Here is a 26,095-nt window from a genome sequence, read left to right as displayed (position 1 = left end):
AAAAAGACTATAGCAGGAAATCAAAATAGTGAATGATAGCAGATGAGACAACAAAGGGACACAGAAGTCAGACACAGATTAATAATACTTCATATGTTTTCAAATTAATGGATGTGTCAAAATGTGCTGATCTCTGACTTAAGAGTTAATGAACATTTGATATATTTCATTGAATAGTGTAACTAGTATGTAAATCAGAAAGCTACTACATAACATTAGTACTCATAAGATCTTGGGAATTTTATTGTGATTCGATCATACATCAACAAATTTTTAGCAAAAAGATTATTATAGCTATCACTCTACATTGCTTAGAAATTATTCTTTTATAATCTTTATAGCTATCACTCTACATTGCTTAGAAATTATTCTTTTTAAAATATTCAGATTTTCACTAATACTTACCTCAATGTTATTATTTAGATCCATATAAACTTGCCTGGTTTCTTCCCGTTCATATTCATCTATTATTAATATAAAATTTTCAAAATTTAACTTTAAAACACTTAATGATGTCAAAAATTCTCAAAAAAAACATTAAAATACTTAAAATTCTTTGTTCATGAAGGGCACTGGGATATCTAATTCAGTTCTGAGTCCTTTGAAATAGCATTGAAAGCCGAAAAAGACTGAAAGGAAAGTGAAGTCACAGAGCAAACTACTGCCCTTAATATTAGAGAAAGGTCCATATAGAACAAATCACAACTTAACCAGGACAGAAATCCAGAACAGAAAACTCTGTGGGAACCACAGCCAGCCTAAGAAAACATGAATTGCAACTGGCAGATGGCTAGAAACAGGGTGGACAGTTTGAGAGATGAAAACTGCAGGGGGACCCATTAAGAGGGAGGGGTTCCAACACTTGTGACATTTACCTCCTAAAGCTCTGCCTGATTCTCACAAACAATAGAGGAACATCCTCTTGTGCATTAACAAGAGGAGGGAAAAAGAAACCATTGGAAATGTTAATGCATCTTTTTCATGGCAGGGCCTGTCTTTGAGAGAAACTATTTTATCAGGGCAAAATCAGCTGGGATTTTATCAGAGTCTAAATGGCCTAAGGGGAAGGGAGAGAACCAATTCTAGCCAGTTATAGATTTCCACATGGAGGAAGAAAAATACCCAACTCCATCCCCATCTAGCTTTCTGTTTAGAAAAAGGGAAATGACAAACTCCAGCCAACCCAAGCCATTTTGTCCCACCTAAAAGAGACTGAGAAGTACTTGCCAAGTTCACAATCCATAGGAAAAGGTTTGCTAAAAGACTGAAACCTAATCATAGGTCTATAGAACACTTCCCCTCTCATTACACCTTACCACAATATTACTGAGGCCTATTTACAACAGTTTCTTGTCCAGCTATTAAAAAAACTTACAAGGCATAATAAAAGACAAAAAATACAGTACAACAAGACAGAGCAAGCATCAGACCGACCAAGAATCAGATAGGGAAGAGATATTAGAATTATCAAAGGAGGAATTTAAAACAACTCCAATTACTATGCTATGGACTTGAGTAGATAAAGTAGATGTGCAAGAATAGAGAAGCAGGGGAGTGGGAGAATAGATCAGTGGTAGAGAGCTTTTCCTAGGCTCCCCTGTAACAAGAGATCCTTTAAAATTGAAAGACGTAAAAGAAACACCCACTACTCCCAATCTGTATGATTTAAAGTGCTTTTTGTTTCCCAGCTCCATCTTGGGCTGTGAGTAGAAACCAACCCCACCCCAAGCCCTGGCAGCTCTAAGTCAGGGCTTACACAAACTGACAGAACATACATATGCATACCATATGATTCTTCTCTGTCTTTTCCTCTATATTATCCTAAAGCTATTGTCCATATAGGAAAGATTTCTAGGCTGTTATCTTCTAAGTTTTGGTTAAACCAAGAATAAATTCATTTCTTTTTTTATATTATAATTTACGCATAATAGTGGGATTCAGTATGCCATTTTCATACATGCACAAAATTTGATCAATCTCATTCCCAATACCTTCCCTAAACTGATTTCTTGCTTACCACTGTTTCCCTCTTTGTTAATGAGACTTATAAGGCATAGGGCTCAAATCTGGTCTGCAGCCTTTGGCAATACTGGGTTCAATCCCCAGCACAACAAAAAAATAAAATAAAATAAACAGATAGGCAATATAAGTAGAGCTGGAAACTAAGTAAGAACCAAATCAAAATGCTACCCACCTATCAAGAATAGAAATAGAAATAAAGTACACTAGACATAGCTAAGAAAATAATTTCTGAGCTTGAAGATGTAGTTCAACAAAAATTTCCAAAATGGAAAGCAAAGAGAAAAAAAGACTGGGGAAGAAAAACCAAAAACAACAATCTTCACAAGTAAGAAACTATAAACTTTCCCTCTAAGATAAGGAAAGAGAAAGGATGTCTCCTTTCATCACTTTTTTAACACTTACTAAAAGTTCTAGTTAATTCAATAAAACTAGAAAAGGAAATAAAAGGGACATGATTAGAAAGGAAGAAATCAAACTTTCTTGTTCACACACATGATTTTCTATGCAGAAAATTTAAGACACAAAACAACAACTCCCAAAATGAACAATTACATCAAGTTTGTAAGAAAACAAAAGTCAATCTCTTTCCTATACAGCAGCAGTGATCTAAAGGGAAAGACTCACCCTGGGTTTAATCCACAGCACCATGAGTAATAATAAGGACAATAATAATGACTTTAACACCAAATATTCAGCCAAAAATTCAAGCAAGAAACTCTGGAGTTACACTATACTATAGAGGGTCTATTTCTGTGGTCTGTTAGTATATATTTTATTGTATACTTCACCATGCATCTTATCTTTGATTGCTTGCTAGAGAATAATAATCTGAGACTTAGAAAAGTCACATTTTACTAGTTGAATGTTTAGCAATTTTTTTTTTTTTTTTGGGTACTGGGGATTGAACCCAGGGACTTAACCACTGAGCCACATTCCCAACTCTCTTTGTTTTTTATTTTGAGACAGGGTCTCACTAAGTTGCTTAGGGCCTCACTAAGTTGCTAAGACCAGCTTTGAACTTGCCATCCTCCTGCCTTAACCTTCCAAATCACTGGGATTACATGTGTGCACCCCTACAACCAGCGGCAATTTTTTATTATATTCTAAATCAATACAGCTACTCCTTACTTTTTATTAGTGTTAATATATCTTTTTCTATCCATTTACTTTTAATGTATATATGTCTTTATATTTAGAATGACTATTTTACAGACAACATATAGTTGGGTCTTATTTTTTGTCCATTCTGACAACATTTATCTTTTATCATTTAGACCGTCATCATTCAAAGTGATATATTAATAAAGATGAATTATTATCTATCATATTTATTATGTTTTCTATTTGCTGTCCTGTTCTCGATTCCTATTTTTGTGATATTAGTGCATAATACTGCATAATACTTTAAAAATACTACACTGTACACAGGCTACACTAAATTTATTTTAAGAATTCTTTCTTCAATAATGAACTTACTATAACTTTTTTACTTCATAAACTTTTAATTTTCTTAACTTTTAGACTCTTGTAATACCACTTAGCTTAAAACAAAAATATGCTGTCCAACTGTACAAAAATATATTTTCCTCCTATTCTTATTCTATAAAATATCTTCCATTTTAGATTTTTTACTTTTTAAACTTTTGTTAAAAACTAAGATATGAACATACACATAAGCCTAGACCTATATAGGATTCCACCTCCACATCTTGTCCCAGTGGAAAGTCTTCAGGAGCAATAACACATATAGGGCTATCAACTCTTGTGATAGTAAGTCTTCTGGAATACCTTCTGAAGGACCCACCTGAGGCTGTTTTACAGTTAACTTTTTTTTATGTGTAGGAATACACTTCAAAATAATGATTAAAAATACTACAGCACATACATAAACCACTTGTGCATTTATTATCACTATAAAGTATTACATATTGAACATAATTTTATGTGCCATACTTTTATACAACAAGCAGTGGATTTATTTAAACCAGCATCACTACAAACACAAATAATGTGTTGCACTACAATATTACAAAGGCTACATCTTAGTTGACAGGACTTTTTAAGGTCCATTATTTTTATGGGACTAACATATACGAACTCCATTTTTGTCTCATATTGTTATAGTGCATGCCCTCCAGCAGTATTTTCTCTGATGGACATGGCTATGTCTTGTTCTTGATTCAATTTTGTGGTTATTCCAGACAAAAGAGAAAGTTAATCTAAAAATCACACTAAATGAAATGTAGATTAACTATAAATGCCAAGTATTTGCCAAATATGTTACCTTTTGAAAAAAGTCGTGAACTTTCAAAAAACTTTGAATTAAATAATAACTGAGAATGTAGTTGCTACTTACACAAAGAAATGGTATGAGGCACATAAAACTTATTTGAATTAAAATTAGTTCCAAAAAGGTGAAAAGATAATTTCTTCTCTGCCTCAATTACTCAATAAGTGGATAAAGTCACATAAAACAAGATATTTACATTTCTTTGTCTTCTCTGCAGATCTAGCACAGGTTTCTTTAAGTAGATTACATAAATGCCTCGTAGCATTATTCCTGAAACAAATGAACAAATTTGACTAGGTGTAATCCAATTTCAAAGCAAAATCCCATGCTGAAAATTATGCAACATTCTGTTTCATTGTTTTAATTTTAAAGAAATTTTAAAACATTGTATTTTATATATATACATATCATGTATCATGCATCACATATATATGAAGAAAAAGTTGAGTGACTACAATATTAGCAAAGATAATTCAGTAACTGCCTCCCTTTAAGTAAAAGTGATAACTCTGTAACAAGTTTCTACCCAAATTGTTTTCAAAAAACAGTTCCAGATAGAGAGAAATGATGTGTTAAGACTTTTCATTTACTAATTACCTCCAAAATGCTCTAGATGTCTAGTCTTCAAAACAAAAAATAAGGTAACTTTCTGACTAGGCCTTCATTACATGAACAACAAAGATTTCTAGCTGTCTTATAGGAGTTACCAACAGACAAAGAAGTAAAATTTAATTTTTCAATCTATAACTTTTCTGTAGGAATGATTGTTACACTGGCAAAAACAGGAATTTGACAGTGAGGATCAGCTTGGAACTAAGTTGAGCCCTAGTCTACAGAAAACTAGATAATATCCATAGAAATACAACTTTTCTGACATCAAGTAATGACTCTTCCTGATGCTTGACATTTTAAAAACTGAAAGTCAGTTAGTGACCACAGTTTACCAAACGCAAGAATGCAGAATGGTTATATCTTCCTTTTTCCACAGCACTTAGGTAGAGTTCTACTTATATATTTTTATTTTCTTTTTTGGTACTAGGGATTGAACCCAGGGGTGCTTTATCACAGAGCCATATCGCTAGCCCCTTTCAATTTTTAATTTTGAAAAAGGGACTCACTGAGTTGTTTAGGTGGCCTAATTGCTGAGGCTGGCCTTGAACTTGCAAACTCCCGCCCTCAACCTCCAGAGTCACTGGGATTACAGGTGTGCACCACACCATGCCTGGCTATAAATTAATGCTATATAACACATAGAAAGTGCTCAAAATAGAGGCTGGGGTTATGGATCAGTGGTAGAGCAATTGCCTCACATCTGTGAGGCATTGTGTCCATCTACAACTAAAAAACTATATTTAAATTTTTTTTTAAAAAAGAAAGTGCTCAAAATATTTTGAAAACTATTTTAATGATAAATTCAGTATAAAAAATAAAATTTGGAAAGAACAAATTTATTAAATTATTACTTACTCTTTTATTAAATCCTTATTTTCTTGAATTTCTTCTTCTAATTTCAAACTTACTTTTTCATTCTCAAACTAATTTACAAATGGAAAAACAGTGCATCACATTTTGCTTAGCAAAATAAATATGAGTATAATCATTAAGCAGCATTTCTTTACTGAATATGCTACAACAGTCTATTTTTTTTTTCTATACAAAAAGGAACTTTTTTCCCATCGCTTATGAATTTCCCATAAGAATATGAGTCTCACTTTCATCAATCTAAAATAGTTTGCTGAATAATCTTTAAAAAGATTAAACTATATTTTAATGCCATGTTATCTTCTCTCATCATTTTCCAGTGATGTTTTAGCTCTGTCTGCATTTTATCAACTTTCTTTTTAACTTTATACTATAAAATCAGTTTTAAATTCAAGGTTATAAATAAATACTATATTCTAATATAATGAAAGACACCAAATAAAACAGTATCAATAGGATTTAAAAAAAAACTATCACAAACTAGTCATTAATCAGTCATTAAAGTAATTTGTTGTTTCTCTAATCACTTGCATTATGTTTGTTACAGCTTGTTCTCTCAAAGTTGAATTATAACCAACTTCAAAAAGCACTATCTTAAAAATCCTCATCACAAAAACAAGACAAACCCAATTTACTTTCAAATAATACTCTATTTTCAATGGTACTAACATTTACTATGTTATATTTATAATTTTAAAATTCACTATACCTGCAGTTCCTGAATGGCTTTTCGCTGTGCTTCAATTATCTTTCTATTTTCTTGCAATTTATTTTCTTTCTGTTTCAGTTCAGATTCTACACTCACTTTCCACTTCTTGATCTTTTCAGCTTCCTTATACAGTTTTGAATATAGTCTGCTCATTGGCTCCGAATTCTGTTAAAATAGATTTTTAAAAATTAATTTTTCAAAATTTTAATAAAAACAAATTACAGATGCCTATTGAAAATATCCATATTCTAATAGTGACTCGCTCCTCAATTTATGCTCTAATATAGCATACTGAAAGCTATCTTAACTCCTAACTACTAAGACAATATTAGCTATTTCACTGAAGTTATTTGTCACTTAACCAAGTTATACCTTACTAAATAAAATCAAATAACTAAAATGTGCTTAAATAAGAAGTTAGAAATATTTTCATCAATGGGAGAATCTAGATAGGTAAAACCTTAAATCACTCTACAAGAAATCTGTAAATTTTAACAGTGACCTTGAAACATTTTGATTATAGAAACAGTTTGAGAATTAAGTCAAGAATGTGAATTTTAACCACCATTTGACCCAGTCATCCCACTCCTCAGTTTATATTCAAAGGACTTAAAATCAGCATACTACAGTGACACAGCCATATCAATGTTTATAGCAGCTCAATTCAAAATAGCTAAACTATGGAACCAACCTAGATACTCTTCAACAAATGAATGGATAAAGAAAATGTGGTACATATACACAATGGAATATTACTCAGCCTTAAAGAAGAATGAAATTATGGCATTTGCAGGTAAATGGCTGAACTACAGAATATCATGCTAAGTGAAATAAGCCAATCCCAAAAAACCACAAAGGCCAAATGTTTTCTCTGATAAGAAGATGCTGATCCATAGTGGGGGCAGGGGGAGGCAGATAGGGAAGAATGAAGGAACTTTGGATTATGCATAGGGGAGTAAGGAGAGGGGCGGGGCTGTGGGGATGGGAAGGACAATAGAATGAGACAGATATTATTACCTATATACATGTATGATTACCCTACTGGTATGACTCTGTACAGCCAGAGGAATAAGAAGTTGTGCTCCATTTGTACACAATGTGTCAAACCAAATGCATTCTACTGTGATATATAACTAATTAGAATAAAAAATTTTTGAAAAAAAAGGAATGTAAATTTTTTTTTGAGAGAGAGAATTTTTTAATATTTATTGTTTAGTTTTTGGCGGACAGAGCATCTTTATTTTTATTTGTATGTGGTGCTGAGGATTGAACCCAGGGCCACGCACATGCCAGGTTAGCGCGCTACAGCTTGAGCCACATCCCAAGCCCCAGGAAAGTAAATTTTAAAATATAATGCCAAGAAAAAGAATAGTGAACAGAAGACATTAGTTCATTGAGCCCAAGGTTTTACTTAGATTTTCTGAATTTTTTAATCCACATTATATTTTAAAGATCAGAGGCATTCCTGTTTGGGACTTTCTTATGTTTTTATTACTACATTATAGTTATACACAATATTTTGACATAACCATACATGCAGGGAACATAATTTGCTCCACTTCAGGGGCCAATACTTCCCCTCTCTCTCTCTCTCCTCCCTCCCCGCCCCCCTCCAACTCCCCCTTCCTCTACTCTATGGGACTTCCTTCTATTCATTTATAGTTTTTTTTTTAATTGGTGCTTTACAGGTATGCATAAAGGTGAAATTCACTTTGGTAAATTCATATATGTACACTGCATAATTTGGTAAATTTCATTCCACCATTCCTCCATTTTTCTGTTTGGGTTTTTTTTTTTTTTTCTTTTTTTTTTTTTTTTTTGCAGTTGCTGGGAATCAAACTCAGGATATAGGGCACGCTATGCAAATCACTTCCCACTGAGTGACACCCTCAGCCTTTCCCCACCCACCACCCACACCAGTCCTGGGGAGGAGACTAAGGGTAGATACACTCCCAGCCTTTAGTTTTATTTTGAAACAAGATCTCACTATGTTGCCCAGACTAGCCTTGATTTATAATCCTCCTGCCTCAGCCTCTCACGAATCTGGAATTATATCCCGGGATCATCAGACCCCTAGTCCCTATCTTATTTTCTTAAACACATTTATTTCTGCTCACTTAGAGCTTTTTAAAGTTTTTGTTGCTGCTGCTGCTCTTGTTATTTTTGTTTTTATACTACTAGGGATTGAACCCAGGACCTCAGACAGCTCTCCAGCGAGCTCCTCCCCCAGCTCTTATTATTGAGACAGGTTCTCATCAAATGGCCTATAATTTATGAACTTTCTGCCTCAGCCTTCTGAACAGCTGGGATATAGGCATGTGCCACTTCACCTGATAGTTTTTTGTTATTAAAATATCTGAAAAGTTTCCGTATTTTAAAATTCTGTGATACTATTACCACAGTAGGACTTTATCAAGCCCTGAATTTTTCCTTCATTTAAAAGACATCTAAACCGGGCACAGTGGCACACACCTGTAATCCCAGCAGCTCAGGAGGCTGACGCAGGAGGATCATCAGTTCAAAGTCAGCCTCAGCAATTTAGTGAGGTCCTGGGCAACTCAATGAGACCCAGTCTCTAAATGAAATATAAAAGGGCTGGGGCTGTAGCTCAGTAGTAAAGCATGCCTTGCATGTGTGAGGCATCCTCAGCACCACATACAAATAAATAAAAGATATTATGTGTCTATCTACAACTTAAAAATCAAGGCATTTACAGGTAAACGGATGGCGTTGGAGAAGATAATACTAAGTGAAGTTAGCCAATCCAAAAAAAAAAAAAAAACAAATGCCAAATGTTCTCTCTGATATAAGGAGGCTGACTCATAGTTGGGTAGGGAGGGGGAGCATGGGAGGAATAGATGAAATCTAGATAGGGCAGAGGGGTGGGAGGGAAAAGGAGGGGGCATGGGGTTATAAATGATGGTGGAATGTGATGGACATTATTATCCAAAGTACAGTATGAAGACACAAAATTGATGTCAACATACTTTATATAAAACCAGAGGTATGAAAAATTGTGCTGTATATGTGTTATTTATATGTGCATATATATATAATAAGACTTGTAACTCATTCCACTGTCATTTATTTTTGTTTAAAATCAATAAAAAAGAACCTATAAATTGTATTGAGTAATTTGAGTGAATAAAGCACTGAAAGGGGAAAAAATGTGTGTGTATGTGTGTGTGTATATATATATATATACATACATACATATATACACACACATACATACATTCTATATATATATATATGTATGTATATGTGTGTGTGTGTGTGTGTGTATATATATATATATATATAAATATATATAAAATACGTAAAAAAGGGCGGGGGATGTGGCTCAGTGGTTTAGTGCCTCTGGGTTCAATGCCCCACATCAAAAAAAGAGAGAGAGAGAGAGACAGACACATCTATACACCTTAAGAACATTTTTATAACTAATATCAAAAGTACAGTATGTCAGCTGGACATGGTGGCACATGCCTGTAATCCCATATGTTCAGGAGGCTGAGGCAGGAGGATCATGAGTTCAAAGCCAGCCTCAGCAACAGTGAGGTGCTAAGCAACTCAGCGAGACCCTGTCTCTAAATAAAATACAAAACAGGGCTTGGGATGTCACTCAGTGGTCAAGTGCCCAAGTTCAATTCCTGGTATCCCCCTCCCCAAAAAAAGTATTTCATGTCCTACAAATTCCTTATATAATAAATTAGCCAAATGATCAGTTATGTCTACTAGATTATTTTGTAAAATACTGGCTTGATTCTTAGCCGTTTCACATACTATATCCACTTTCCCTCTTCTAGTCTTGATTTCTATGGTTTAAAAAACTGCACTCCACCCCCAAAAAAATCAGTTACCAAAAAGAAAGAAAAAGAAATTGCCCCTAAAAACTGAAAGCTTTTACAACAAAGTACAGAATCCTTGTGTTTCAGAGACTTTAAAAGACAAAACACAGCTTTAAAGAATACATTGTAAAACATTAATCAATATTAATCCCTTTGAAGTTTCAAAAGAAAGATATATATACAAGTAATAAATCATACTCCAATTATAAGAAAGTTTATAAGAATGGGAAATCTAACCTCAAAATCAGAGCCTTTTAGTCCTTCCTGATAGTGGAAACTGCCAGAATTATCAACCTAAAAAAATGAATATTTCCTATAAAAAAATATTTGAGAGCTTCCAAATAACAGCAATTAAAAACATAAGACTAGCAATCCAACAACTAAAGAGTTTTTTTTTCTTCTTTAAATAAGCAATTCAATACCTAAATAGATTATATCTATATACTCTATGATTAACTGACCTGCTCAAGCATGGGCAAAAAGTTAACTTTTTGTAAAGCAGGATCTGCAAGTTAAGAGACAACTGATATTAGATAAGCCAACATCTTATTTTAACATGAATTATTACTTCTAGTTTTAATATCAAGGACATCAACTTAATATGTATATTGTATTTTCAACAACTGGCAATGTATATAATAACATGATTCTCTATAAGATGATATATTGTCGGGCTGGGGATGTGGCTCAAGCGGTAGCGCGCTCGCCTGGCATGCGTGCGGCCCGGGTTCGATCCTCAGCACCACATACCAACAAAGACGTTGTGTCCGCCGAGAACTAAAAATAAATAAATAAATAAATATTTTAAAAAAAAAGATGATATATTGTTAGTCTAGGCTCCTACCTGAATCAATGTTTTCCCCATTTTTCGAGAGATTATTTGTTGCAAAAGGAAAACCAAAATCATCTTCAATACACTTGTTGAAACTCTAAAAATACAAAAAAGTTCTTAAGTATATTACTTCACACCACTGTGATATATAACAGTGAGATACACAAATATGTGATATACATCTGCTCAAAGAATTGACTGTAATTATAAATCCTTTAATATACACAAAGTTTAAAATGCCAAATGCTTTTGTTGTGTTAACAAAGCAAAACTTTTAATTAGGTATTTTCACTAATAAAATGAAACTAATGTATAAATCAACACAATCTTTGTAGGTATTTGTAATTATAATTTATTGGGGGGGGGGACCAGGGATTGAATTCAGGGGTGCTCAGCCACTGAGCCACATCCCCAGCTCTATTTTGTATTTTATTTAAAGACAGGGTCTCACTGAGTTGTTTAGCACCTAGCTCTTGCTGAGGCAGGCTTTGAACTTTGAGTCTCCTGTGTTAGCCTCTCCAACCGCTGGGATTACAGACTGATGCCACCGCACCCGGCTAGATATTGGTAACTTTAACTAGTAGTATGGAATAATATTAGGAGTTTCCTTCATTATGATCTTCACCTCAATAGAACTGAGAATTGTCTTCAATTGAATAACATGTAAATGATATACTCTTTGGTTACAGCAGCCATAAGAAATTTTAAACTACAGCATATAAAATTAAAACATTAACTGCATCATTCCACCTCCAATGAAAAGTACATGAGAATTTTTTTTAATAATTCAATAGTAGAAAAAGCTGCTTTACGTGAGAAATTTGGTATAATTTCTCCTTTCCGTGAGACCTTTACTATATAAGCGAATTTCCATCTTTATCCTATCCACCAGGAAGCTCAGAGCAAAACCTGAAGCTCAGTCACAACACAAATTGTCACCCCTATGGAGGCATTTGTTCAAACATTTCTATTTTCCCTTGTAAAATTTTCTAATTTTCCCCTACTTATATTTCGCTGCAGGGGCCTTATAAGTTGCCTACAATCGTTTATGGCAGGAGGTTAGATGGCCCGGGTAGGCTATGCAGCCCAGTTCTACAGCAGCAGCGACGCGTTCTCTCCTGCGCCCGGGGACCCCGCCCTTCATCCCGCGCAAGGCTCCTGAAAGTCCTTAGGTTAAATCAGACCATACTTACCGAAAAGGAGGGGGAAAAAAAATCACAAAATACTGCCACTCCAAAGTCCACTCTGCCTCTTCCGCCATAAGTACAGGATGGCCACTCGCTCGCAAACTCACCTTGAAGAAATTGGCGTCCCCTCCCAGGGTCTGGGGCTTCACTGCCGACACCTGGCTGCTGCTCAGCCGCGGCGGCACGAACAACTTGAAGGGCTTCGGCTTTTCCATTCCGTCCTCCAGCCCCGAGGACCTACTGCCCGGGAGGTGGAAGGCAGGCGTCCCAGGTGCCCGGGTCAGGGCACTGCAGGGTCTGCAGAGGGCGCGGCTCGCTCCCACGGGGCTGGAGGAACGGCCCGCGTGCGCGACCTTCCCTAGGGTCCCACCAGCCCCCCACCGCCAGCCGCCACGCCCGCCACCCACACCAGCTACAGAGTCGAGCCCCGCATGGCGGTGACAGCCCGCGCCCTCCTCAGCGCCCCCAACTAAAATGCAACGCACCGCCCGCCCTCCACCGCCAAGGCAAGGGCGGCTGGCGGAGTCGGGAACCGCCATATCACCAGGTCGCCCCCGCCCCGGGTTCCATCCTCGGGGAAGGAACTCGGCACACCTGCCCTCACCTTTTAAGAACAAGCGGGTGGCCACGGGCTGGGTGCGCCGTCTATGAGGGCAACAGAAAGAACCAAGAGCTTCCGCCTCCGAACCTCGGAAAAGGTGGGAAATCGCCCCACCTGGGCGGCCACACCCGACGGAGCGGGGCGGGCGACTGGCAGTTTAACGGCTAAATAACGGTCCTCCTCGGAGTAGGCTTCCGGGTCCGCGGAACTTTGTCTCGCGAGATCTCCCTTTTCACCAGGAACAATTCTTTCCCGGATTCTGTTCCTTCGAAGAGTGGACATTCTGGAAACTTCTGCCATTGTCAGGCGCGAGGATAGACGAGCTGGGAGGGACACGGCCCTGCCGGCCCCCTAAGCGCTCACAACCTTAGGAAAGTAGAAGGTGTTATAGAAGACTGTGCGAGCATTTAAAGGTGGAATTTATGTAGTCATGAAGGTGGCTCGGGAGTCAGGCTTCTCAGGTGCAGTCTGGTCTGGTTTATTCCTCAATCGAGAATAAAAGAGTGAATAGTTGGTTAGATGAGCCAGGAGGAACCCTAAGAGGAGGCTAAGAGTAGGTGGGCCAAGGCGCTGGGGTTGAGAGAGAGACTCATATTGACGCAGGTGTGCGAGGAAGACCAAGGCGGGAAAGCGCCAGAGGTGAGTGCAGAGGTGAGAGCAGATGGGCAGGCCGCCGTGCACAGGTGTTTGGGTTTAGACGTCATGGGTGGGGATTTTGAAGATTTTATTTATTTATTTATTTATTTATTTATTTATTTTTAGTTATACATGGGCACAGTCTCTTTGTTTATTTTTATGTGGTGCTGAGCATCGAACCCAGGGTCTCAAAAGCTCTACCGCTGAGCCACAACCCCAGTCCCAATTTTGAAGAATTTTGAATGGAAACGGTGGTATGATCCAATTCAGAAGAAAATCTGCATTGTGAAGAATGGTTTAGGAGTTTGGGAAGACAGTTTTAATAGCCTGGGTGACATGAGGACCTGGGGTCTGACGAGGGCAGTGGACATGAGGAGGTATCATCTGGAAAAGGTATTTAGGAAGTAAAACGAATGGCGTCTTCATAGAAGAGAGACAAGTCAAACATGAGTACCTGGTTGCAGGCTTAGCTAAGAGAGATTTCATTAGCATGGTACCTAGGTTTGAGCAATAAGATAATGCATTACATTTTGAAGATACTGGCTTTGTTAGAACTTTCTCCAGATATCATCTGATGCTTCTCCAAAGAACTTTAGCAATATATTTTCTTTTTTTACTTTTTAAAACTTTATTTTATTTACTTTTTTATGTGGTTGCTGAGGATTGAACCCAGTGACTCACACATGCTAAGCAAGCGCTCTACCACGGAGCCACAACCGCAGCCCTAACAATATTTTTTAATAACCCTTTTTTTTTTAATATTTATTTTTTAGTTATCGGCGGATACAACATCTTTGTTTTGTATGTGGTGCTGAGGATCGAACCCGGGCCGCACGCATGCCAGGCGAGCGCGCTACCGCTTGAGCCACATCCCCAGCCCCCTAATAACCCTTTTTAATAACCCTTTTTTGTATACATTTACTAGACAACAGTTTCTAATAAAATTACAAAATTTTCCAATTGGAAATGATGATCCGGTTCCCCTCCTTCATTTGACATTTTAAAAAAATTGCACCTAGATGTCCTTTTGATAAGACACTCCTTCCAAGAAATGATGCCAAGAATATACACAAAGTACCCCTCGGGGCAATAATTGATACATATAATTAACACTTTTAAGTCAAGACTATAAATTCAATATTCCAATGTTTTAAAAAGTTTTACATAGTGAAAATTTTAACTGTGGTCTAGTTTTCTAAACTAGAAACCAAAATACTACTTCTAGTCATGTAATTACTTAAAGTCACTTACTTTTACAATCTTTGGAAACAATTATGCCAACACAGTTTCTTGGTTCATGTATTTCACGTGAACTTTATTTTTAACATATTACCATCCTATACCTATAAAGACTAAAATGTTTGTGGAAAGTCACTGTTTCTACAAAAGATGTTAGCAAAAATGTTAAAATGTTGTCTCCCAGAATGAGAAGTAAATCATGCTAAATTTCCCAATTAAAACATTTTAAAGAGCTGTTCTTTTGATTTTTTAAGTATCTTTCATCACAAATTTTCCAATTTACTTTATTAAAGACCTCTTTTTTCAAAGACATTTAAAATGTTAGTTCCTTATTCCATCAATCTGGTGTTAATTAATGAGATAGAAATTTACTTGTTTTAATTACAATCTTTTTCACTAGATAACCTTTTTTTAATGTCTATAAATTATGTATTTTCAACTAAGTGAAAAAAGTAGAGTTTCTTCAGATGATAACTCTTACAGTAATTTTCTTTTGGAGAAACCATGCAGAAACAATAAGAGTTGCTTGTTTTGAGTCCAATCTTGAAAAGAATCCTAGGTGTCCATGTAGTGATAGAAGGATTTCACAAAACTTGATGAGTATTGATGATATCCATTTTATGGTGATATATTGGTAATATAGCTGTCATGTTAATGTTTTTCAAATTAGTCATCCAATTTAGGTACAGAAAAATCAAGACAAACCACAACATTCTAAAATTTCAGCAATGTGAGTACACATTCCATTTCTCAGAAAATAAATTAATAAATTTGGGGTGCTTTGTTTTCCAAGTGCTAAGTATTTCTGAGTAGTTGTGATTCAGAGTTCTCAGTTCAGTTAGCCTCCCTATGAGATGAGCAAAATGCTGTGGGTTTTCTGCATGGTGAATTTTTGAATATTTATACAAAATTTGTAAAATTGGTTCTTGTAAATTCTCCACTTGTTGCTTATTTTCAAGACATGGACGATCTGAAAAACATTATTATATTCATCTTAATGTATATTGGAAAGTGGTAGAAGATAATTAATTCATTTTAAGACAGTGCAGTTTTTAAATAACAAACGTTTGCTGAACCTTTAACATATGCCAAGCATTAAGATAAGTAACTTGCCGGGCTGGGGTTGTGACTCAGAGGTAGAGCACTCACTCAGCAATGTGTAAGGCACTGGGTTTGATCCTCAGCCCCACATAAAAAAATAAAATAAAGATATTATGTCCACCTACAACTAAAAAATGAATATTTTTAAAAAGATAAGTAACTTGCCTCTGTGCATTATTTTATTTAATCTTTACAATACTCCATTAGGGCTGGCTTGGTGGCACAGGCATGTAATCCCAACTACTCAGGAGTCTAAAACAGGAGGATCACAAATTCAAGGCCAGCCTGGGCAATTTAACAAGACCCTGTCTCAAAGTAAAAATTTTTAAAAGTCTGAGGGATGAGGCGCAGTAGTAGAATGCTCACCCAGCATTCCTGAGACCCTGGGTTTAATCCCTAGTACCTACAAAAAATATTTTTTTTTGGGGGGGGGGGTTGTAAGTTCTATTTTTATCACCATTTCTCAGATAATCTTGAAACTTAGAGAATTAAGTGATTTTCATGAAGTCACATAGGAAGGAAGGGTCAGTAATTAGTTTTAAGAATATAAGAGCAAGCAAGGGCTTACTTGAAGTCTTAAATTATTAATTTCCCAAGACCAACAGTAAGTAAAAAGCAAAGCTTCTTAAGAACTTGCCTATAAAATATAAGTGCCAACCAAGAATTTCATAGTGCTTGGACAGCATTTATTCATCTAGTCATTGTGCCAGAGATACAACAGTGAACATAATAGGCAAAATTTCTTCCCCTCATTGAGCTTATTCTGGGTTCAGGAGAAGTAGGGGAGGAAAGAGGCATATACATATTTTTAAAAGTAAAAATATAACATAGCATAGATGTAATGTAAGGAAAATAAACAGGAAAAGAGATAACAATTTATTTCATTGTTTGTTTATTTATTTTTGGTACTAAGGAATTGAACCCAGGGTGCTTAACTACTGAGCCACATCCCCAACGCTTTTTATTTTTTATTTTGAGACAGGGGCTTGCTAAGTTGCTTAGGGCCTTGCTAAGTTGCTAAAGCTGGCTTTGAACTTGCTATCCTCCTGCCTCAGACTCCTGATCTATTAGAATTACAGGTGTGCACTACCACACCAGGAAGGGAAAGTAGCTATTTTTAAAAGACTGATCAAAGATAAAATGACACTTAGCAGAGATTCAAAATGGTGAAGGAGGGAGTCATATGTCTATCTGGAGGAAAACATTTCCAGGCAAAAGACTTATCAAGCATAGTAGAACCTGTGGCAAGAAACTTCTTGAAATTTCCATGGAACATCTGTGTCAAAAGCAATGTACTAGGCAACTCTGTTGGGTCCCCTCTCACCCTGAAAGAGTTCTGTTTATATGCACACTTAAATAAATACTACTCTTACACTCATCCTGGGGGGAAAAAAAGGAATGTGCTAGGATGGAGTAAAACAGAGATAACAGTAAACAATAATAGAAAGAACTGTGGCTTTAATCTGTGTAAAATGGAAGTAATTGAAGGACACAACAGAGGAATGATCTGACTTATATTTTCAAACAATTCCCCTGGCTTCTACATAAAGAATAGATTCTAGAGAAGCAAGCACAGAATTACGAAAGTCAGTGAGGAAAGTAGTTTCAATTAGGGTGTTAGCTAGAGATAGTAAGAAATCATTAAGTTTTAGATATATTTTGAGGATTTAGCCAAAATGATTTGTTTTGTATTTGATATGGATGTAAGAAAAAGAAAGAAACAATTTTGGTTTATGCAGCTTAAAGATGGCAATACCAGCTGGGGATGGTGGTTCACACCTGTAATCCCAGTTACTGGGGAGTGGAGAGGACAGAGCTAAATTTGACCATAGAGAACTCATGAGTAAGAGGAGACAAATAGAAGCAGCAGCATAGACAACCCTGTTAAAAAAATTTTTTTCTATAAAGTGGAACAGAAGAATGGAAGAAAAAATGAATGGGAATGTGAGGTCAAGAAGGCATTTTTTTAAGATGCAAGAAATTACAACATGTTCATAAGCTTAAAGGAATGCTCCCACCCACTTGAATCAAAGTGTGAAATATGATATATCAAGAACTATGTAATGTTTTGAACAACCAACAATAAAAATTTTAAAAAAAAGGAATGCTCCCATAATAAGAAAATTATGGTAAAACAAAATTGGTGCATTTGGATGCAAATGATAATTTAATAACAACCAACTTTATGAATTCATTGCTAAAATTTAATCCAGGCTTTTACTGCTTGCTGTATGGTTTTTACCTGAAAAAAGCACAGCCATTGCTGCAAGTAAAGCATATTCAGTATTAGTTATATAAAGTCCGCTGATTCTTCTGTAGAAGTAAAACAGTGAGGTAATAAATTCTTCAGTAATACCTATGAAGATTAATATAAAAACAGATTTTCATTTGAACATAGTGCAGAATCAAATATTATTATTTTCTCAACATAGTGTAAGAAAATGAAACATTATATCTAACAATTTTTTTCTATCCTATATAATAGTTTGTATTATGTGTAATATTACCAGTTAAAGTAGCCGAAGGACAGTCTTCATTCCAAAATTTGTCCATAGAATAAATAACACTTCTATCACCACTCTGATTGTGACCATTCAATGTATGAGCTGCATGATTTGATAGTCTCATAGTACCTAGTAAAAGGGAAAAATATAAAGCCTGACTTTTTTCTCTTTATATAGATAGTAAATTAAATCTCTTTCAGAATCCAGAATGGCAGTTAAATGAGAAACATTCTGAACAAATGGTAGCTCATATTTATAGAGAGAAATTGTAGAGAAGGCCCTCTAACATGTGTTTTCCATGATACCATATGCTAAACACAGTGGCTTTTTTTTTTTTTTTTGGTGTTGAGTATTCAACCTAGTGTCTTACCACTAAATTAAGTCCCCAGCCCTATTTGTTTTTATTTTGAGACAGGTTCTCCATACATTGCTGAGAGTCTCAGTTGCTGAACTTGATCTTGAATTAGTGATTAGACTGTCCCCTGAGTCACTGAAATTACAGGTGTTCACTACTGCCCCCAGCAAGGATGACTTTCTTTAGGTTGGATTCAAGATGGTAGACTAGAGGAAGGCTGCATACATGTTGCTCTGTGACCTTTGATTCAAGGAGCAGAAATACTGCTTCTCTGCAAGGTGGGTCAAAGAGGGATTTTACTAAAACTCAATATTGGACAGTCAGTGTTTTAGAGACTCAGAAATTTGGGTCCATTAAGAAAGAAAAAAAATTACATTGGAGTCAAGCTTGAAGGCTATGGAAAATAACATCCCCCAAGAAAAGAGAAATGACAGCCACCAGGGAGAAAAGGAGGACAGTGTGATCAGGGAGGGGAGGAGAGGAAGGCAAACATTAGGCCCTGAGCTATGGGCTTTCATCCTTTCTCAAAGATATTTATCCCAGTAACAAGGAGTTTCAAGCTTTTACAACTGTTTCCCTGAGATGAGTTTCAAGCTTTTACAGCTGTTTTCCTGAGTTAGATTTTAACCTGCACAACTAGATTCCTGACTGCCCAGCCAGCACATCCCAAGTCTCTAATGATTAAGTCACACTAAACATTCTGCTATGATTAACTCTCATTAAAACCTATGAAACACAGACCTCCTCACCATTTTCTCCCCTGAAAATATGCCATGTGCTTAAAAAGGCAGCTTGCTGATCTTTGAGGTCTGCTCCCATTTTTAGTTATTTTTGCTTACAAAGTTGGTTTGAGCAGCAGCAGGAGCAGTGCTGGTTCAACACAGGAAGGAGAACTCAGAGAAACACAATGGACAGATTTAGTATAGAAAATCCGAAGAGCAGAAAAACAGCCTTCCCTTAGCACTGTACAGTGGTGCCTGAAAAGCACCTCATGTTTCCCAACTGACCATGGAGAGCTGAGGCAGTAGCTATCTTGAGGTGGCCATGTTGTAGCTGCTGCTGAGGGAAACAGGAGATTTAAGCAAAGAGGGTTCACAGTCCTGGCAAGTGCCTGCCTCATGACCTAGAGAAGATCATACTCAGGGGGATTGAAGTAAGAAAAGTGAAAGGGTCAAAACTCTGGCAGCTCATGAGAATAGCTGAAGTTATAAGTGTGAAAACACTCAGGGACTAAGCCTGCGAAGATGGGAAAGGCTGTATTTGTGAGCAGCAGAGTAGGTGAAGGATTGGCTCCTGGATCCATTAGCAGAATCCTATGGAGACTCCTGAGATCCAGACTCTCAGCAGAAACTGGCAACTAGCAGGCTCTAGGGGTATGTTGATCTAATCTCTCCAGAGCAGATGCCACCCAATAAAACTTGTGAGGCCTAATTAGACCTAAACTCCACCTTCTAGAACTCCACTCATAGAACTCTGCAGCAGTCCCACCCTGGGAATACATCTTTTCTTCTGCTAACAAATTCTATTGTCCCCTCTTCCACTCTTCCTTTAATTTTTTACTTCTATTTTTTTCTACTCCTTCCTTATACCATCACATCCTACATCTGTTCTGCATTCTCTCTATTCACGTTTTGAAATTGTAAACTCTTTTTTCAGCCTTTCTATCACATTTTCTTTCATCTTAATTAACTGCATTCTTAACATCTTTTAGCACTAGTTGGTTTGTACAATGCCTGCCCCCACCACTAATGCTATTGCAATTATTACTGCTGTGAATGTTATAGTTGACCTGTAGTTTGATTTAATACCAGATATAATATACGGTTACTTATTGTTTTTTCTGATGGCAATTGCTGATCCTACCATTTCTTGGTTTTTGTGGCAATTAATTTATAGATGTCATAGTAGGAACCAAGTATTTAATTTAATGCTGTATATTGTTTGCATTGATTATTGCTATTATTTGCTACCCCCTAATTGGTGGGGTACTGGAAACCTACAGGGATACTACAAGTTCACAGGGTAGAAATTCTGCTGCTGAACTAAATTCAACCAAAAGACAGCACACCTTGCTCCACTTGAATTATTGACACTCAATCTTCAGCTATACTTTACCTCAAAGAATAGAAAAGACAAAAACCCAAATGAAAGACCAGGCCCCAAGTAGAAACAGCTAGATGTGGGCCCCCATATCCCATCTATGGACATCCATTAACATAGAGGAAACAGTGAAATAACAGAAAGCCTGTGGATACCACACATATGAGGGGATCTCAATCCAGATCACTCTAGGACACTTTAGCAACTGAAGAATGTGCCCTAAGAAAGGAGCAATCAATGCATCAACTGAGCAAAAGAGCAAGACCTGTGAAAATAGGAGAAAATAGGCAAACAAAATTCCTCCAAAATCCACAATCCCACAACAAAAGGACCTACTGATAGTGAAGTAGATGAAAACCCAGAAAAAGATTGTAAAAAACAGCCAGGTGATATGGTGCCCACCTGTAATCCCAGCAGCTCAAGAGCCTGAGACAGGAGGATCACAGGTTTAAAGCCAGCCTCAGCAATGGCAAGGCAATAAGCAACTCAGTGAGACCGTGTCTCCAAATATAATACAAAATAGGGCTGGGGATGTAGAACAGTGGCCAAGTGTCTCTGGGTTCAATCCCTGGTACAAAAAAAAAAAATAATAGAAAAAACTGATTATCGGGGCTGGGTTGTGGCTCAGTGGTAGAGTGCCTGCCTAGCACGTGTGAGGCCCTGGGTTTAATCCTCAGCACCACATAAATAAAATAAAGATATGGTGTCCAACTACAACTAAAAAGTAAATATTTTTTTAAAAAGCTGATTATCTCATGTTCAATGAACTAAAAGAAGAACTAAGGAAGAAATTAAGAGAGCACACATACAAGATAAAGTCCATTTTAATAAAAATAGAAATAGTGAAAAGAAGCCAAGCAGAACTCCTATAAAATAAAGACAAGATTGATCTAATTATAAACTCACTTGAAGATATCAGTAACAGATTAGAGGGCATAGAAAATAGAACCTCAGGCCTTGAAGTCAGAATTTCAAGCATTGAAGACTGGCTATATGATCTTGAATACACAGAAGGCAGTAAGGGGAAAAAATATAGAACATGATCAGAATATATAAGAACTCTGGGACAACTTAAAAGATCAAACCTGAGAATCACTGGGATAAAAGAGAACTCCAATGGAGATACACACCAAAGGAATAAAGAACATTTTCAATGAGACTTTCATCAGAAATAATTTAGACATCCACATACGGGACACTTAAAGGTCCCCCAATAGCCAAATGAGAAGCTTACTGATACATATCATAAGCAAAATGCCTTACATAGAAAATAAGGAAAGAATATTTAAAACTGAAAGAGAGAAATAACAGGTCACATTTAAAGGCAAACCAATATGGCTCACTTCTGATTTCTCTACTTAGACTCTAAAATCAAGGAGGCCCCGGAATGAGATATCCCAAACCCTAAAAGAAACCAACTATCAGCCAAGGTATAATCAGCAAAACTTAGTTTCAAATTAGAGGGGGAATAAAAACATTCCATGACAAGAATAAACTAAAAGAATTCATGATAACCAAACCAGCACTACACGGAATACTCAAACTTCACACATAGGAACAACAACAACAAAAAAAATTTCCATGCCTGGTGTGGTGGTGCACACCTGCAATCCCAGTGACTCCAGAGTCTGAGGCAGAAGGATCATGAGTTCAAAGCCAACCTCAGCAAAAGCAAGGCCCTAAGCAACTCAGTAAGATCCTGTCTCTAAATAAAATAAAAAATAGGGATGTGGCTCATTGGCCAAATACCCCTGAGTTAAATCCCCAGTACAAAAAAAAAAAAAAAATTCAAAAACCTAAACACACTGGAAGTTCAATAAAAGAATGATCCACTAAATGAAAAACAAGGCAGGATTAAAATATAGCAAAAAAAAAATGGCAGGAAACCATGAACACATATCCATACTAACACTAAATGTTAATGATCTCACTTTCCCAATTAAAAGATACAGATCAGCAAAATATATCAAAAAACAAAACCCAACTATATGCTGTTTACATGAGATGTATCTTATAAGCAAAGACACCCACAGGCTAAAGGTAAAAAAGTGACAAGAAGTATTCCAAACATATGGTCCAGGAAAACAAGCAGGAGTAGCTTTTCTCATATCCTGACAAAGTACATTCCAAGAAAGAATTAATCAGAAAAGACAAAGAAGGACATTACATTCAAGTAAAGGGAACAATCCAACAAGAAGATATAACTATAGTAAACATTTATGCCCCAAAGTTCAATGCACCCAATTACACACACAAAAAAAAATACTCCATGACATTAAATTCCACCTAGACCCCAACATAATAATACTGGGGGATTTCAATACACTCTTATCACAAATAGGTCATCAAAACAAAAAATCAACAAAGATATCTCAAACCTAAACAAAACTATAAATCAAATGGACCTAACAGCTTAAGAATATTCTATCCCAAAATAGCTAAATTTTCCTTCTTCTCAGCTATGCATGAAACTTTTTCCAAAATAGATCATATTCTAGGCCACAAAGCAAATCTTAGCAAATATGAAAACATTAATAGAATACCATGTATTCTATCAGATCATAATGAGATGAAATTACAAATAAAGAACAAGAAAAATAATAGAAACCATGTAAACTCATGGAGATCGAATTATACTTTCATAAATAACGATGTATCAAAGAGGAAAAATGAGAACAGAAATCAAGAAATTCTTAGAAATGAATGAGAACAAAGACACAACACATCAAAATCTCTTGAACAGTAGGAAAGCAGTTCTAAGGGGCAAATTTATAGCACTGAAAGCCCACCTTAAAAAATTAAAGCAATCCCAAATAAATAAGCTTATTTTCTACCAAGGCTTTAGAAAAAGAAGAACAAGGTAACCCCAAAACAGTAAAAGACAGGGATTAATTACATCAGAGCCAAAATCAATGAAATTGAGAATAAGAAAATAATACACCAGATCAAGGTAATAAAGAATTTGTTCTTTGAAAAGATAAAGAAAATAAACAAACCCTTAGCCAAACTAATAAAAGAAAGAATGAAAAAAAGCAAATCAACGAGATCAATGATGAAAAAGGAGCTATTACCACAGACCCCTCTGAAATCCAGAGTATTTTCAGACCAAATTTTGAAAATTCATGCTCCAGTAAACATGAAAATATGAAGACATGAACAAATTTTTAGATACAGATATATGACCTACCCAAATTGAACCAGGAAGATATGGAAATCCTAAATACACCAATAAAAAGTAATAAAATTGAAACAGCAATTAAAAGACTTCCAAAAAAGAAAAGCCCTGAACCTAATAGATTCTCAGCTGAGGTCTACTAGACCATTACAGAATAACTAACACCAGTCTTTCTCAAATTATTCTATGAAATTGAATGAAAAAAAAAACACTCCCAAATACATTTTATGAGGACCAGGTGTGGTGCTGCACACCTGTAATCCTAGCAGCTCAGAAGGCTGAGACAGGAGGATCACAAGTTCAAAGTCAGCCTAAACAACAGCAATGCAGGGGCTAGGGATGTGGCTCAAGCAGTAGCGCGCTCGCCTGGCATGCGTGCGGCCCAGGATCAATCCTCGGCACCACATACTAACAAAAGATGTTGTGTCCGCCAATAACTAAGAAATAAATATTAAAAATTCTCTCTCGATGTTTGAGGCCTAAGGCCTGACCTGAAGACCCACCCTCTAGCAACAACAACAACAACGACAGGGAAGATACCTGGAATGCCAGGGGACCCCTCCAGTAGTCTGGTCCTTTTGGTAAGGACTGGCATACCTCTTTGGTGGTAATATTTAATCAACTGCAGCGAACCCAAGTGAAACATGAAGATCCAGGATCACTAGGCAATGCTGAGCTGACATGGATCTGGGGCAAACAGTCTGGGCCCCTCAGAACACACACACAGAGCCCGGATCGGCTGCATTCAAGCTCCGGTTCGCCTGCTTCTCGTGACTCAGCACTAACGATCCCGCTGAAATAACTGGTCGGCCCTTCTGAACTTATAGAGGTAAAAGCCAACCGAGCCTTCATAGGCAGTGGCCACAGGATTGAAACGGGGATTGGGTGAGACAGTCAGGACCCACCCGTTGCATTGGTCACCTGGCAAAGGGAACGAACGGTCATCATTTGCATGGGATACCACCATGGCAGAGAACTGACGTCACGGGCGGAGAAGATAACTTCATTGAAACCAGCGCAACAAGTGTGTAATCCCCTAGCTATCTCTCTCCACACAGCGGGGAAACCTTAAGGAACCCTCCCAGCTCTCCTGTGAGTGCGATAGCCAGACCAAGGGAATCAGGAGTGGCGCGGGACTCAAGGCGCGGATCTCCCGGCTACCGCTCCCACCAGTGCTGACAACTGAGGTCTCTTGCACCAGCTACCGGGGGTGTGGCTACCGGAGGGCAAGCAAATTCGCTGGGGGTTCTCAGCCCCAAGCTCTACAAACTTAGGGTCTGAGGGAGGCAAACAAGGAGAGTGTGCCCAGGCGTTCATGAAAACAGGGCTCCCAGGAGCAGCAGACCTGGCGTGTAGCCAGTATTGTGGTGAGCGTCACAGGGGAGCGGGGCCTGGCTTGAGGAAACACAAGAGAAGGCCCTAGGCACTCAGGATTGGAGACCCGCCCAGTCTGGGAGGAAGAGCTGCTGCACAGTGATTGGTTCCCACCTACTGAGAGGAGAAGCTTGGCCCAGTGGGCACAGCTCCACCTACTGGAAGAGAACTTAATCGAGCTCTATGACTGCATTTATTATTTTTTTTTTATTTTTTTTTCTTTTTCTTTCAATTTCATTTTTTGTTGTTGTTGTTGTTCTTTAATTTTTTTAATGTTTTTAATTTTTTTAAATTTTTTTATTTTATTATTATTTTTTAATTTTAATTTTAATTTTTTATTATCATTATTATTTAAAAAAAATTTTTTTTCTTTCTTTCTTTATTTTCTATTTTTTTCTTTTGTCTTTTCATTTCTTTTCAATTTTCTTATTCCCCCTTCCTTGAACTCTACCTGCCTACTCTCATTCTCTTTAGTGACTTCTTCCCTTCCCTTCTAATACCTTTCCTCCCAAGCATCAAATAAATTTATAAGAGTAGACAGTAACTCAGCAAACAGAACAAGAAGTAACATGAGCAGCATAAAAAAGCAAGGAAGAAAAGGAGTACAAACAATGAAGGACAGCCTAAATATTCAGGAGGA

At 36.8% G+C, this 26,095-nt stretch overlaps 2 protein-coding genes across 2 annotated transcripts in view; both read right to left on the bottom strand.

Annotated features, from left to right (window-relative positions):
- The window catches only part of Sycp1 (synaptonemal complex protein 1), a 117,846-nt gene extending 105,114 nt beyond the window's left edge, over positions 1 to 12,732 (bottom strand). Inside the window, exons 1-8 of the mRNA XM_048814553.1 lie at positions 12,478 to 12,732; positions 11,196 to 11,280; positions 10,813 to 10,856; positions 10,589 to 10,645; positions 6,504 to 6,668; positions 5,780 to 5,847; positions 4,509 to 4,582; positions 406 to 464 (exon numbers count right to left, since the gene is read on the bottom strand). Coding sequence (XP_048670510.1) covers positions 406 to 464; positions 4,509 to 4,582; positions 5,780 to 5,847; positions 6,504 to 6,668; positions 10,589 to 10,645; positions 10,813 to 10,856; positions 11,196 to 11,280; positions 12,478 to 12,585 — 660 coding nt within the window. The 5' untranslated portion in view covers positions 12,586 to 12,732. The remainder of the gene's footprint in view (positions 1 to 405; positions 465 to 4,508; positions 4,583 to 5,779; positions 5,848 to 6,503; positions 6,669 to 10,588; positions 10,646 to 10,812; positions 10,857 to 11,195; positions 11,281 to 12,477) is intronic.
- A 1,659-nt stretch (positions 12,733 to 14,391) lies between these two features.
- The window catches only part of LOC107156182 (bile acid receptor-like), a 45,425-nt gene continuing 33,721 nt past the window's right edge, over positions 14,392 to 26,095 (bottom strand). The window contains exons 9-11 of the mRNA XM_015502217.2: positions 18,455 to 18,580; positions 18,190 to 18,303; positions 14,392 to 15,816 (exon numbers count right to left, since the gene is read on the bottom strand). Coding sequence (XP_015357703.1) covers positions 15,569 to 15,816; positions 18,190 to 18,303; positions 18,455 to 18,580 — 488 coding nt within the window. The 3' untranslated portion in view covers positions 14,392 to 15,568. The remainder of the gene's footprint in view (positions 15,817 to 18,189; positions 18,304 to 18,454; positions 18,581 to 26,095) is intronic.

This window comes from Marmota marmota, unplaced genomic scaffold (genome assembly GCF_001458135.2).
Source record: "Marmota marmota marmota unplaced genomic scaffold, marMar, whole genome shotgun sequence".
In the NCBI taxonomy this organism is placed as follows: Eukaryota; Metazoa; Chordata; class Mammalia; order Rodentia; family Sciuridae; genus Marmota; species Marmota marmota.
Note: the sequence above shows the minus strand (reverse complement) of the source record. Positions and strands in the feature narration are given on the sequence as shown.